Raw genomic sequence first — 15,351 nt, 5'->3', positions numbered from 1 at the left:
ACTTGCAGGAGTCTGGACTGTTAGGTAGTGGCTGCTTCACCTAGGAGGTAAATCATTTGTTCAGGACAAGTCATAGAATCACGCAAATGACACTAACCCAGATTCAGTGCCCAGGGATCCAAGTAAGCCTCACTGGAAAAAATATTGTACTGGTCTGCCTGTGATGGGATGGAATTAAATTCTTCATAGCAACACTTTTGGCACAGTCCTTTGGATTTGTGACTAATGCAGTGCTGATAATACAGCAGTGGTCTCACTGTTGCTGAACAGTGCCATGCAGCAGGCAGGCTTTCTCTGTTTCTCACTCTGCCTCTCCCACCCAGCAAAAAGGCTGGGGATATGCAAGAAGCTGGGAGGGAACACAGCTAGGACATTCCTAAGGGATGTTCCATACCAGATAAAGTCATGTTCAGCAATAAAAAAAGAGGGTGGGAGGAGCATGTTGGAACAAACTGTAAAATTGGATAACTCTCTGCAGGAATGCTATTGATAATACTGGCTCTGAATTTAAGAACAGCACACAATGACATCCTGGTGCGAGGTGATTAACAGCCTGGCTGATCATATAGCTTAGTGCCAGGCTTCATTTACTTGTACTAAGATTTTACATTTCAATTCACAGGACAAACTAAAAGCCATATATAATTTAAAGAATGGTGTGGCTAGAATTAAAAAAAAAAAGCCATTTTGGAACAGTCTATATTTGGTAACATTACCCTTCCAAGTAGAATGCTTTTTGAAGCATTTTAAGCCAGGAGTAGTTTGGCAAGTTCTACAGGGGGTTGAAATATAACTACAGATGTAATAATGCTCATGAGCATTACCATAAAACATGTCATTTTGACAGAGAATATAAAGATACAGGATTGCATCCTTTGAAGCATCTGGTAGTAGGCACTGCCAAAGACTGAATGCTGAATTAGACTGAGTGCTCTTTCCAAATGTTCTGGAAGATTATGGCTAGTGATACTCCAGAGTAGCTTGTGGGTTATTCTGTTTTCTGGGCTGAGGAGCAGAATGAATTTTAATCCTTGGTCAACTACGTTCCTTAAATTAACATTGTCTCCAGTATGTTCCAGAAATTGGTCACGATTTCTGTACGCTTCACATCGCATAAAAATACTTCTAAACATGTTTGAGTCGATAGCATTTGTCTTTCCATTTTTTCTTTCAAGTTTCATAGTCTGTGAGGTCAGCGTGTGTTTCCTGGGACACCATCTTTCACAGCAACAACTGTGATCCAGACTATTCTAGTGTCATTCTAAATCTTAGATCTATCTTATCTATCTTATCGCTTTTCTAAACACATCTCACTGTTCAGCTGCAGCCCCGTACCAGCAAAAAGCCTGTCCAGGATTTCTTCTCCATGGACTGCCTCTAATGCAAACTGGATGTGATTTTTGATACCTTTTTAAATTTTTTTTTTTTTTTTTGGTTAAATTAAGGTTCAGGTGTTCCAAGGGGAAAATATACTGATTTTTCAAAAAGCTTTCACTGTTTTCCACCGCTGTTTGAAGAAGAGATGTGTCTGTGTGTATGTGTATACAACTTCACAGCAGAATTTGACCTTTTATTAAAGATTACTTTGCAAAGGAAATCATTATGATAATCTCTTTGGTACAAAAGAGTCTTAGCCTACCAAATGAATCATAATTTCAGGATTAGGATCACTGACAGACTAATGTTCTGTCATTTGTATTCATTTCCTCTCAAATTTAGAGCAAATGTGTCTTTTGATGTAATCTCTTTGGACTAGATTTTTAGAGGTATGCTTTTGAAAACAAATAATTTTCTCCATCTTTAGGGACTTAAATACCATTAATATCTGACCTTTTATGACTGTACAGTCACCGATAATTGTCCAGCTATTTCTGAGATGAAAAGATGGCATCCAGCATATTCTAATTCTCATTAGCTAGCATCTTTGCATTCTCAAGAGATAAAGAGAGAAATAGATACGAAAAGTAGCCCCTTTCTTACAACAGCACAGATGGTTTTCTAGGATTTTAGCTAATTTCCATTTAAACACTCAAAATGAATAGTAGAATTTTATTCAACCTGCTATGTAATTTCAGTTGAGGATAAACTTTGATTCATTTTCCTTAGTTATCCCTGAAAATGTGCAAGCTAGAGCAAGGGAGCAGGATTCATCTGGCTTCACTTAATTCACATTGAAGTTAGACATTAGGACTAAGTTAGTTATCTATTGTCCATCAATAGTAGAGATAAAGAAATGGTTCCAAGGACAGTGTCATTCATCTGATCTCAGGTGCCCATCTTGGGATTCATCACCATCTGGAGATACTTCCTGCCTTATACTGCACACTTGCTTCTCTAACGATTGAAATTATATGAAATGAATCCCTCCGTCACAGTCTAACAAAGAGAACTTTGTCAGTAAATTTAAGGGTTAAAGATAATGTTATCTTATCCTTAGTGATAGATTGCACTTCTTTGAGGACCCCCCCCATTTTAAAAGTAGAGTTTGCTATGAGAAGAGTGCAGCAGGCGACCATACTCCCTGTGTATGATTCACATTTTGCACTGTGCTGCAGCTCCGGGTGAGCTCCGTCAGATTCTGTTTTCCCACCTTTACCATGAGTCATGCTCTGAAGTTCTTTTCACAGCTCCAGCTGCTGTGCTTGCGTATGTGAAACTGTTAAGTGTACCTCAAAAAAGCATCACTGGAGCAGGAGTAGACTCAGAAGTATAAACATTGAAGCCACAGCCCTAGACAGCAAAATGAAATGAAACAAAACAGTTATTTTTAAATTCTTCAGACTTCTGTTTGCCAGGTAGATGGTTTTTAACTTTGGGGAGGAAAGGAGAGGAGAGCACATAGCTGGGCCTTTAACTGCAGTGGAGATTAGGTGCAGGCTGAGTGCTGGCACAGTGTCATCTCTCCTAATTGTTATGGTGGTTCTTGGTGCAGTTTTGACCTGCAAAGTTTTCTCAGAGAATAAATACCTGGCATGTTGCAGAGATTTGCATCGGCCCCGCATGGTTCCCTGGTGGCATCCTGTGGGCAAGACATTTATTTATTCCAAAGGATGTGACTGATGATGTATGAGTTTTCAGGCAGAATATGCTTTTAGCCCATTTTGTTTCTTTGAACACTTGTCCTTACTAAGTATCAGACACACCAGAGGTTATGTTGTGGTTTTCCTGTTACCAGTGTTACAGATGTGCTCCATCTCTATCTCACAAAATAAATGTGCAAAGACAAATTGAGTCAGTCACTCAGGTCTTGGATAAGATCTTGCTTCTTTAAAACAATGCTGAGACCTCAACTGCTGTTTGTTAGTGCCTTAGATAAAATCAGTACGAGGCTCAGACACTTGAAGACCTCTCTGGACCTGCAGTATAGTCACAAGCAATGAATTATATAACTGATGAATTTCATCAACTCCCCTGCTTTGTTGCAGTTACACTGCAGTGTTCAACCTAGGTTATTAGTAAGATTTCTATTTTCGGGTAGCAATGTAAGAAGCAGATCCATCCTATTTCTTAAAAAGCTTCATCTTCCCCCACATCCAAAATTTACCTATTTTTATATGCTGCTGTGGCAGCTTCCTGTAGCTTTTAACTTTGCTGGAATTCAGAAGTTTGGCAAAAGGGATGTGGAACGGCAGTGCTCTCAGAGCTGCTGCTTTTCACAAGTTGTAGGGTTAAATCCTGCAGCAACCATCTGGGGTTAGGAATTCAACATGACAGTAGCAGCTTAGAACTAGTCATGACTGTGTTTTGTCTCTTCACTGCATTATCGATCGTGGTGGAGAACTGATGGGTTTCTGTTAGCGTTTAATTTTACTGTTCTATATAAGTATTACATTGTTTATAGTAGAAAATGGGCTAAGAATGAAGAGTTACTGAACTATGAAGTTACTCCATTTAGTTATGGTCTTATGGTAATTAGATTGTGCAAGAAGCCTTAATTTTATTTCACTCTAGGAGCAGGTTAATCTGTATGAAACAAGTTGTAAGTATCATTCTCTTTTCTCCATTGTATACTAATTATTTTTTTCCCAGAAGAGAGCTTACTTATGGTTTCCACAGGACATCGCTTACAAACTTCTAGTAGTGAAATGGCAGACTTGGAACCCCTGTCTCAATGGATGTGCATTAAAATAGCAGGGCCATAATGTTTACTGACTTATTCACCAAAAAATAAAAAATCAGTATGCTAGACACATGTTTTCCACTAACAACATTGTCTGTAGTGTCCTAAAACCATTTAAGTCTGTTTGTCCAAGGTTAGCAGTCTACAGCTGTCTCTTCTGTTGCTCTACTAAAATGTTGACACCTCATTTTTTACTTTTTTTAACCTTTAATGGTATAATGGTTAATTTGTAAGATTCCTGTATTTGACATTGTTTTTCTTTTTATTTTACTCCCTGCTTTTTGCATTCTCCTCTTTTTTTTTTCTCCCACCCTTCATTCCCATTTTTTACTATTATTTTCGTCTTGTGTTACCTTCTTTCCTTCTCTCCCTCATCCCTGCTATTCCTGCTGCTATAGCCTCACAGGCTGGGGAAGCTGGCCGAGCAGGTAGGGGATTTTCATGTTCCCTCAATACCCACCTATCAGCTTCCAACAGTGGGACAGACTAGAAATTGAGTCTGGAGATTTGGGGATTTTCAGATCCTATGAAATTATATACAAGTCCATTATAGCTTTATCTGGATGCAGGTTTCATCAAATATTAGTTGTCTGTTGTAACTCTTTCATTCACACTGAAAATAACAAATACCATAGTGATTGTCTTTGATTTTCATTATTTTATAATCCAATTCAAGTTCGTTTTATTTTTTTAAAAATAAACAATTTTTTTCTCGTTTTTTGTTTTTAACATTGCATATATTTGAAATAAGCTCTCCGCTCAGCACTAGTCTGTTACACTGCTGAGTTTACTAGTAGACTTGAAATCGTGTCGTTAATAGCTAGAGAGGATATTGTATTTTGTATTGTGTATAACAAGCTAAAGAGGCTAACATGCATGTGCAGCTCTATTACTCTTTTTCTCCTCTGGTGGTGGGTCACTATCAGTGTCTGTACAGTAAGTATCAATCAGTACTGGTAGCTCTTTTCCCCTTTAGATACAAAATTATGTATTCATTGAATTCTGTCACACTTTTTAGTGCTAAATGAATCATGGAGCTACTGGCCAGCATTGCAGAAACACAAAATTTAGCCCCAGACATACTTAATGTGAAGAATTGTACTCTAATATATCCCAAACAGGACAGAAATCACTGGGAATTGATGCTGTCTGCTGTTTTAAATACTTCAGATCTAAATAACTGATAAAGGAGTTCCTGCACTTGTACACTACCTAGGCTAGGTGAATTTATCTGTTGAAAAAAAAAGAAGAAAAAAAAAAGTTTTCCAAAGTTCCAGTGTTCAAAAATGAAGTTGTGTTTTTCTTCTAGCTTTCTGTTTAGCAGCAATATGAACTATGCAGCAGAGAAAAGAGCCTTAGACTACAGCACTGAAAATTCCAATGATGTTCTGTAGTGATGAGTTTGAAGTCTTGGATAAGGGAAAATCATAGCAGGTTACAAGTCTGCAGCAAAGCTGTGGGTGGAAAGGCCTAAAAGACTCTATCATCTCTGCATAAAAGGAAACTCGAATTAGCCTACTATTGTTCAAGTAACTAAATATTATGACATAAAATGAGGCTTTAAATTATACAGTGGAAGACCGAAAAGGAACAGAATAATTGCTTATAGATCTTCAGTCCACACTGGTTCGTGTCATGCGTGCTACCTTTAATATCTTTAGCTTCAAATATATTCTCTGTTGCATGTGTGGAAGATTCTCAGTAAACCATGCTTCACATTCCTGACCATGTGCTTCTGCCATTAAACTATGTCTCCTCTTGCCGTTTCTGCATTCCTTTCTATGGCAAAATGTGTTTAACATTTTTGTATGTATCCACATGCTGAATACTTGGCCTTTTGTAGCAAATAAAACCTCTGTTGACATGTGTTTGGTTAAATGGTATGGCCGCTTGATGCGTTTTCCAACCACGAGGTAACACGTGCCTGACGGTAGGTATGTTTTCAGGTGCTCTGTAAAGCTGACTCTGTAAAGCTGAGCTTTGTTTGATGAACAGCTTAAATATAACTTGTCGTTTGATTAGTATAATTAGCAGTGAAATGAATGTTCAGTTATTTGGGGGGTAAATCTCTTTTCTCCTCCCAGCCTTCAGGTTCTGATTAGCTGATGTTGTTGTTTACAGGGAACATCTGGACCGGATCCAACCACAGTCTATGTTGATATGAGGGCACTGAGGCATGACAGGTCGGAACCACCTTTTTCTTCTATATCAAACACGCTTAAGAATTTCTAGCAAAAAAGTCAGCACACCTCAACCTGAAAACCTTTTTAATCCTCATAAATAATTTGTGATAACTCCTATCTGCAAGCAGAAGTAGTTACTTCTATTAGTTGGTTAATTAATTAATGTTACCATTGATAAAGCTGAAGCATCAGGCATAGCAAGTCTGTTCACTAACAAGATTCCCAGCTTTTCAGGGTTTCATGACACTTATTTCTGGTGGGACAGCCTAGCCAGTCCCTAAGAAATAGAGTCCTGTTGAGCTTGTTGGCTTCACAGAGGTGTTTCTCCTTGTTGGGCAAGGCCAGCAAGGAGAAGATGGGAAGATTTTGCTGTAATTCTTAATGCTGTAAGATTGTGAAGGATTATCAACTTCGGCCATTGTGAGCAACCACATTCTTTGTCATTGGATGTTTTCTGGTTTTACATTTAATGTTAAATACTCATACAACAAGTGACAACTAAAATTTACATGTAGTTTTTGTAAGGAGTTAATGAAATCTTCTGGATGGAAGGAAACTTGTAATTTAATGTGTAATTTTAGAAAGTACCCATGCACATGTTTCAGTTTTCCAATACAGTAGTCAAAAAGCTAGCAGGTAGTCTCTTTGTAAAATTTTCTTTTAACAAAACAGAAAGTTTTCTGTTAACTCTGGAAGAGGTGAACATTTAGTTGACAGTGTTCACCACTCCTGGTGCCATAAAAAATCATTATCTAAATGGGGCTTCTTATTCTTTTTTGCTCTTTTTTTTCCCCTCTCCTTCATAAAAGCTTAACAGCAGAGAATGTGTTCACCTTAGGCAAATATTGACTTTAGCTCTATCAAAGTGACTGGGTCAGCTTGCAGGCTACCAACATCAAGGTAGTACTGGCCTCTGCCCACATCACCCCCTGCATTTCCCAGCACTTCATAAATGCTAGTCATAACAGGTTCATATTTCTGGACAACACATAAATTCTAAAATGAGCACGACCTTCAGTCTGTTAGGTATATATAGTTTGGACCTGCTCAGAAAGTCTTTCATATATATCCTCTCTATCGCAGTGCAGGGCTGAAGAGGGACAGGGATTTGTCCTACACGTGCAGAGACATCTAGCTCAGAGCCGCCTGCCTAGTGAAGAGGCAAATGGGAAGTTTTAGGATGTGATTTACCCGATCTCTTGTAAGTTTTCAGTGTAAGGAAATATTAATTGGACTCAAAATTGTGTGCTTCTTTCCACTAGCTATAAAGGGAACATAGCATAGTTAAGTAAAATACAAATATAGGCATCTTCTTACACAACATGGAGCATGGCAGGTGGAAGAAAGGACCTGTAAGATACTTGACACTTTCAACATTTCTCTCTTCCTTTTGCACACTATATTGCCAACAGTAATACTCAGGTTTGATCAGTCCTTTGCGATACAGCTGCCTGCATAACCTGGCCTCAGGAAACTTGAACTACCTGGCCCAGCAACTAAGGTACTGTGTAGACATGCTCACACTCAGCCCAGGGAACAAAAAGGTCCTGACGTTATCATTACATCAGCCCATCATCTCTGCAGTGCACCAAAGAAAGGGGATTTACTTGAGAAGCTGAATGATTTATTTTGTAAGAAGGGTGTGAGGAGTGGAGCAATTTTTTCTCTAAGAGCAGAACAAACACTGAGCAGGATAAATCTCATCCAGTCTAAAGCAGTCTGTTGGGCTCCTTCTGCAGTCGGTGAAAAAGGACACACAACACTGGTGTAACACAGACAGCTCAGGCAAGCATCAGCGTGGGGTGAATTGCAGTTAAGGTACCATTCTTTCTGTATTCATGAGGAAGAAAACTTAACTAAATTAAACCAAATGTTTATGCTTTTAATAGAAGCATTAAGGTGAAACTTATTTGCCCATAGTGTTTGAACTAACTTCATAGCTCTAAAAAGGTTGAAGTTAAGTTGACACAATGTAGGCGTATATCTGTAAGCATCATTCAAGTGCAGGAGAGAGAGCTAAAGTTGTGTCTATAGACAGAAAAGAATAAAGCAAATACATGTATATATATATTTTAATTAATTTTTCTTAGAGGAGAAGTAAATTTATGTAATATTTACTGGAAGGAAAATATATAGAAGCATATATTTGTAAAAATAAATGAATATTTACAGTTTTATAATAATAATTATAAATAATAAAAATACATTTGTAAATCTTTATATAAGGAAAATAAGATTGTGCTTCATAAAGCTGTATGTGGCATGGGTATACTATTTCCTTGCCTTACCATGTCATTGAGAAGTAGGCATCATTATCAAGACCAGACTTTGCAGTGTGTTAATTTATATTTAGTGACTAGATCTACAGAACATGAAAGATGAACTTTGGAGTTGCCTTCTCACATTGTGGTAATGTAGATTTTAATTTGATGGATTAAAGCTGTGCCTCATTTACTCAATCCTGTGGAATTTAGAATTAGATCCATGGGTCATAAATTAGGAGACAAAACAACTTTATTTGGCACAGTCTCTTCACACTTGCTGTTTTTAACCATTTTAGTGGAACCGAATGTCACTATCGCTTAGCAGCAACTGAAAGATTGCTTCATGTAGCTGTGAGAGCGTACAGTAACAACCAACTGCGTCTTTGCAGGTCAGCCAGTCTCCCAACAATATGGAAAAACTACACTGTACACTTAATGTGAGGGATTTTTTTCTATTTTATATTTTGTAGGATATTCTCCAGAATTTGAAAAAGACTGAACATCATTCTTTTTTTTTCTTCTTTTTTTTTTTTTTTCTTGGCATAATAATGCTTTCTAGTTACTCCAAAAGTAGCTTTGACAGCTTATCAAAATATCATTGTTTGATAACAGTTTAGATCAAAACAGCTGTGCCATGTACAATCTGGACAGAGATCTAGAGCTGCTTGGTCGATCAGACTAGACATTTCCTCCCAGTTTGCACTGGATTCTGATGGTTTATTTCTTGGGCTAGTTTAGAGGTTCTCAAACACCTTTTGAATCTGCCTGTGTGTCTGTTTTAGCCCACAAGTTTAGCTGCTGGGTTCCTAGAGCTCCAGCCATAGTACTGCCAGATCAGGGAAGAGACTGGGCTTACACGGAGATTCAGGAAGCTGATGCCAAGGGGTGCAACCACTCAGTCATTAGCAGGCATCAGTTGTGGTACTAGAAAAAGTGAGAAGTAAAGACAGACTTGTCCCACCTATGCCGCTTAACACAAAAATAATAACAGTAACAATAATAATTAAAAACAAACGAAACAACAACACAAGAAAAGACCCCCAAATTAGCAGCAGGTGACTTATATGTCTTTGCACTACTGGAGAGGTTAACTCCAAAAAGTAAAATACATGTAGGTGGATTAATGCTTCCCTGTGCATGAGCTGGCCTCTTGGCAGGCTGCGCTGGCCCAGTAGCTTGCTCACTGTGCAGCCCAGGTCATGTAAACATGGCCATGTGCATGCAACAAAACTCCAGTTATCAGCACCCTGTCATGCCACTGACTGCAGTTCTCTGCCAGTGCTTCTGGGAAAATAACTTTATATTTAAAAATATAAATAAATAGAACAAATATATTCTTTTCACATTTGTCTGAACTCCCCTGGTTTTCAGATCCCTCCATCATCATTTTGGACCAGTCGTGTTCTCCTCAGAAAGCTTTTCAGGTGGTTAAACACAAGATACCTAAATATGCTAAAAGCTGAGAAGTGCTTGGAAGAAGAGACAGATTCCTTTCTCATTGTACCAGAATACCACATACTTGAAAGATGTACAGTTTTTAACATTTCCATGCTTTTATGGCACTAAAGATGGACATTTCAAGCCCAAGCATTTTATCAAGGATGCTTTAAAATAATATCCACATGTGTGTAAGGTTAAAAATGTACAACATAACCAATTTAACAGCAGGTCATATCCTAGTAGAAAAATAATTTAATTGGAAAAAATGGCCACTTCATCAAACTGAGACTAGACCTCATGTGTGCTCCAAAATAAATCTTCCTTTCACATAGACAGGGAAAAACTATTTTTTTAAATGCTCTTCAGGACGTCAGGCTAGATTTTCAAAAGTTTCAGTATAGTTGCATATATTCTAAAAGATACTTACAATTAAATCATTCAAAACTGTTTTCAAAATGTAACTGATTTAGCCTGCTAGTTTAAATTTTGGAATGGCCTTAAATTTGAAACTGAGTTGGTGTGAATAAGAAGTGAAGCGTCATGAAAAATGTTGAAATGAGATATTTTGACTGCTTTGAATTTTTTTCCCAAATTTTAATATAGTAAAATCATTTTTTTTCCTGCATTTCTGTATTTAAAATGTAGTATAGAAGATTTCCTCATAAATTAGTGGGCTGAAGGATCATCCAATGATGATCCAATGACTGGAAGCTGGCAAATGTTGTGCCGATTTTCAAGAAGGGTCAGAAAGAAGACCCTAGCAATTACAGGCCTGTCAGTCTCACATCAGTGCCTGGTAAAATCATGGAGAAGATGGTTCTCGAACGTATTGAGGCGCACCTGGGGGACAAAGCAGTCATTGGTCCCAGCCAGCATGGGTTTGTGAAGGGTAGGTCCTGCCTAACTAACCTGATTTCCTTTTATGATAAGATCACCCGTATGGTGGACCAAGGGAAACCAGCTGATGTGATTTTTTTGGACTTCAGCAAGGCTTTTGACACGGTTTCCCATAGGATCCTACTGGACAAAATGTCCGCCATACAGCTAAATAAAAACATCATACGATGGGTGAGCAATTGGCTAACGGGCAGGGCCCAAAGGGTTATGGTGAATGGGGCTGCGTCAGGCTGGCGGGCGGTCACTAGTGGGGTCCCTCAAGGCTCCATTTTAGGGCCGGTACTTTTCAATATTTTTATAAACGATCTGGATGTAGGAATAGAAGGCATTTTGAGCAAGTTTGCTGATGACACCAAACTTGGAGGAGTTGTGGACTCTGTTGAGGGTGGAAAGGCCTTGCAGAAGGATCTGGATAGGTTGGAGAGCTGGGCGATCGCCAACTGCATGAAGTTCAATAAGAGCAAGTGCCGGGTCCTGCACCTGGGACGGGGAAACCCTGGCTGCACGTACAGACTGGGCGATGAGACGCTGGAGAGCAGCCTAGAAGAGAGGGATCTGGGGGTCGTGGTAGACAACAAGTTGAATATGAGCCGGCAGTGTGCCCTGGCAGCCAGGAGGGCCAACCGTGTCCTGGGGTGCATCAAGCACGGCATCGCTAATAGGTCAAGGGAGGTGATTGTCCCGCTCTACTCTGCGCTGGTGCGGCCTCACCTCGAGTACTGTGTGCAGTTCTGGGCACCACAGTATAAAAAGGACATGAAACTGTTGGAGAGTGTCCAGAGGAGGGCTACGAAGATGGTGAAAGGCCTGGAGGGGAAGACGTACGAGGAACGGCTGAGGGCACTGGGCCTGTTCAGCCTGGAGAAGAGGAGGCTGAGGGGAGACCTCATCGCAGTCTACAACTTCCTCGTAAGGGGGTGTCGAGAGGCAGGAGACCTTTTCTCCATTAACACCAGCGACAGGACCCGCGGGAATGGAGTTAAGCTGAGGCAGGGGAAGTTTAGGCTGGACATCAGGAAGGGGTTCTTCACAGAGAGAGTGGTTGCACACTGGAACAGGCTCCCCAGGGAAGTGGTCACTGCACCGAGCCTGACTGAATTTAAGAAGAGATTGGACTGTGCACTTAGTCACATGGTCTGAACTTGGGTAGACCTGTGCGGTGTCAAGAGTTGGACTTGATGATCCTTAAGGGTCCCTTCCAACTCAGGATATTCTATGATTCTATGATTCTATGCCTGAAGGAGACTGTTGATCTAAAACTGAAATTTCCTGCAGCCACTGTAAAGATAAAGATCCCTTTGCATCCTGATATTGTTTCCTGTAGCAAAACCTTATCAACACAGAAAACAAAATTATGAAAATCATTGTCCTGCCCAAAGTGAAGAACAGGAAGGACCTACATTGATATCAGAGTTTGTTTTAAAAGAATAAAAAGGAAAAAGCAAACAAATTCAGTTCAGTCTGTGACTACCCCCAAAATCAGGCAAAAATATCCCCAGTCTCCTTGTTCAGTAGCTAATAGTGACAATTTGTGAGCTGGAGGTCCATCAGAGCTCACAGAGGTCCACTCTTCACTGGAGGTCCATCAGAGACTTCTAGTGGGGAGAGAGCCACTGATCAAGTTGTGTATGTATTTATAATGATTTCAGTATTAAAATTTAACATGCACTTGGACAGCTTTCTCTTACTTTGGCTACAAGTTGCATTTAGGCTGATTATTGGACTATAGCCACATTTTGTACCAAAAATGAGCGAGAACGAAGACTTTGTCAGTGCTAATAAACAGTATTCTTTTTTTCTATTTTTTTTTGATTCTATTTTCATAAATGCAGGCATCCTTACCACTCATATTCTGATCCTGTCTTTAAATTCCACTTTAAATTTTAGTGAAGCAATAGTCGCATTAAATTATCATTTGAGTTATTCTAATTTCATCAAGTTTAGTCTGGCTGTTTCTTTTCAGTGCAGTAAGAAGAATTGAATTATTAAACCCTTTTGTGGTTTACTCCATTTCCCTTTGAGCTGCATGTAATGGTGAGCTGCTTGGATGGTTTCATGGTCACAGACCCAGTGAGACAGCTGGCGCCAAACAGGGAGCCAACTCCAGCTGTGGGATGTGGCCAGGTAGAGGCAGTGGGATGTATGTTGGTTCAAGTTACTCATTTTTTATTCTGGCAGGTATTCATGATGTGGCATGTGGCATCCAAAACCTTTCACTGAAATATGTCCCATTCCATCATTAAAACAAACTGGTTTAGTCTGATTTCCCACTGTATTTGTTAAACAAGCAGTTAGTAGGTCTGTAAAAATAGGTGTCTTGTCTTCGTATGGGGTCATAGTCATCTTTTGGGAATTATGTAAATTAGTGAATCTTTCCAAAATTAAAAATAACTGCTCCCTGTATTACTTAAGTTATTAGCAGACTTGATGTCTTAGGAATGTATTTATATGCTGTGCTAAATCTGATTTTTCATTGTGGTCTTCTGGGGTGTTCAAAGAGCTCTGAACTTCTGTCAGCTTTGCTGGGAGACATTGTTCCCCTGAGAATGGTGATTTCTGAGGATGGAAATTCTGAGTCTCATTCCCCAAGAAAATAAAAGAACAGTGGTAGTGTTTCAAAGATATGTGAAAACAGTTACTTATTACAGGATTTATTATTATAGATTGCTTATACACTGAGCCCAGTCTCAAATACAGGCTCTGTCAAAGGAAATCAGTTAAGGCTTTGGCTTCATTTTAATGTATTCCAGCAGTTCAGACTTCATGCAGGAAAAGAAAAATAGCCTTTTATCCTGCCTGTCAATTGTTTATCATTCTGCACTCTATTTTATTGAAACTTTCGTGTTGTGTATACATTGTTTTGAGTAATACCAAGCAACAAAACCACGGGAGCTTTTTTCTAATTCTCAAGCACTTCTTTTCCATCTACCTTGAAAAATACTCTTATTATAGGGTTACCAGACAAAAGAGCTACTTAGCTAAATTATCTGAGCTACAGCCACAGCCGTGCTGTGTAGCACAGTCACAGCATGGAGGAGAACCATTTTATGGTCACGTAGTAGAGAAAAGAGACTGGGGGGAAACATGTCAGAAAGGGACATGCTAATGGCAAGTGACAATAAAATAGTTACCTTTGTGAAGCATTAATTGATTAATCATACTTGAAAGCAATCTACCAATGGCTACAGAAAAGAAACCTGGAAAATTGTTCCCTGATGCTCTGGGGAGCAGTGCCTTTCCCAGCTCCTGTAATGGGTTACCGTGCACAGAATCCATTTGCAGGTTACAGAAAATCTCAGTCCTCAATTATTGACTCTGTGTGAGATCTGAAGGGGTAATATGGATCTATTGCTGTCCCTTTTGACACTTCACCACCTTTGCCTTACACTGTGATTCAGTAGGTTCCGTGTGTAGAGTGTGTTGAGGTTTGAAGTGCTAGATACCTGGGGAACTGTTCAAAACACCAACCTGGCAAATCACTGGCCTCAGAAAAGCATCAGTACTTTTAAGCAATAAGCACTTTTACGAATTGTGTCGTGTCAAGTGCCACCTCCAGCAGTGCCATTCCAGTCATCCTGAGCTTCAGGGATCTTCTGGTACAGGTAACTTTAATTCCAAAATTAAAGTGTCACGCATTACCTATGCTTTTTTTTAAGATCCTCTGTTCCTGTAGCTGTTTTGTTTTCTCTTTTTTCTTCCTATTATCACAGAAACAGATTGTCATAGAGAAATGAAAAGCCTTTACCCCTGTAAAGTCAGTAGAATTAGCTCTCCATTTTAAAGGAGGAAGGGCTGAGGTCTTTAAAATAAAGCTTAAGACCCTCCAAGTTTTAAGTAGGCTAAGCTGTGATGCAGTTTGATTTTGAGGATTCTTTGTAGAAGTGTATGGCTTTTAGGCATTTTGCCCACTAACTTGTAGAATTTCATTAGAGAGTTTAAGCTGTCTGTCATGGTACTGGCAAAACCTTCCTTGTTCTTCACGTATTTGCTCAGGAGAAAATCCAGCCTTGGCTTTTTAGTGGCATTATATTTTGTTTCTGTCTCAAAAATCTTGTTGGCACTCTTTCTGATCTCTGGGAAACAAGTCTCCCAGAAAGAAAAGCTCATTCTGGATGATGTGTTTAATAGCAAAACTTCAACTTCTGACTTAGAGGAAAAGTCCTGGTGTGCCTGACTTGGAGGAAAGGTCCTCTCTTGCAGTTGCTGCCTGCACCAAGGGATGAACCAAGAGCCTTGCTCAGCCTCTGTGTGGCCGACTGGGCGGTGATTTGGAAATCAGCTAATGAACTGTCTAGAACATTGTCTAAGGGATTGCACTATTTATAAAAGAGGATCCAGAGTTATAACAAAAATTGTAAATATACCTCTTTTAAGAGCTTTGAAAGATGTCTCGGTCCCAGGCATAAATCATCTTCAGTTGCAGGGTGGGAGAAAGGGACAAACAGCC

General features: G+C 39.4%; 1 protein-coding gene across 6 annotated transcripts in view; it reads left to right on the top strand.

Moving 5' to 3' along the window:
* DIP2C (disco interacting protein 2 homolog C) overlaps window positions 1-15,351 on the top strand; it is a 311,434-nt gene that overhangs the window by 274,474 nt on the left and 21,609 nt on the right. For 4 of the 6 annotated variants that reach the window (XM_068673474.1, XM_068673473.1, XM_068673476.1 and 1 more), the window contains 2 exons: window positions 4,519-4,548; window positions 6,242-6,303. In XM_068673474.1, the coding sequence (XP_068529575.1) occupies window positions 4,519-4,548; window positions 6,242-6,303 (92 nt within the window). The remainder of the gene's footprint in view (window positions 1-4,518; window positions 4,549-6,241; window positions 6,304-15,351) is intronic. The other 2 variants (XM_068673477.1, XM_068673475.1) reach the window with 1 other exon arrangement.

The sequence above is a fragment of the Anas acuta genome, chromosome 2 (genome assembly GCF_963932015.1).
Source record: "Anas acuta chromosome 2, bAnaAcu1.1, whole genome shotgun sequence".
NCBI lineage: Eukaryota > Metazoa > Chordata > Aves > Anseriformes > Anatidae > Anas > Anas acuta.
Note: the sequence above shows the minus strand (reverse complement) of the source record. Positions and strands in the feature narration are given on the sequence as shown.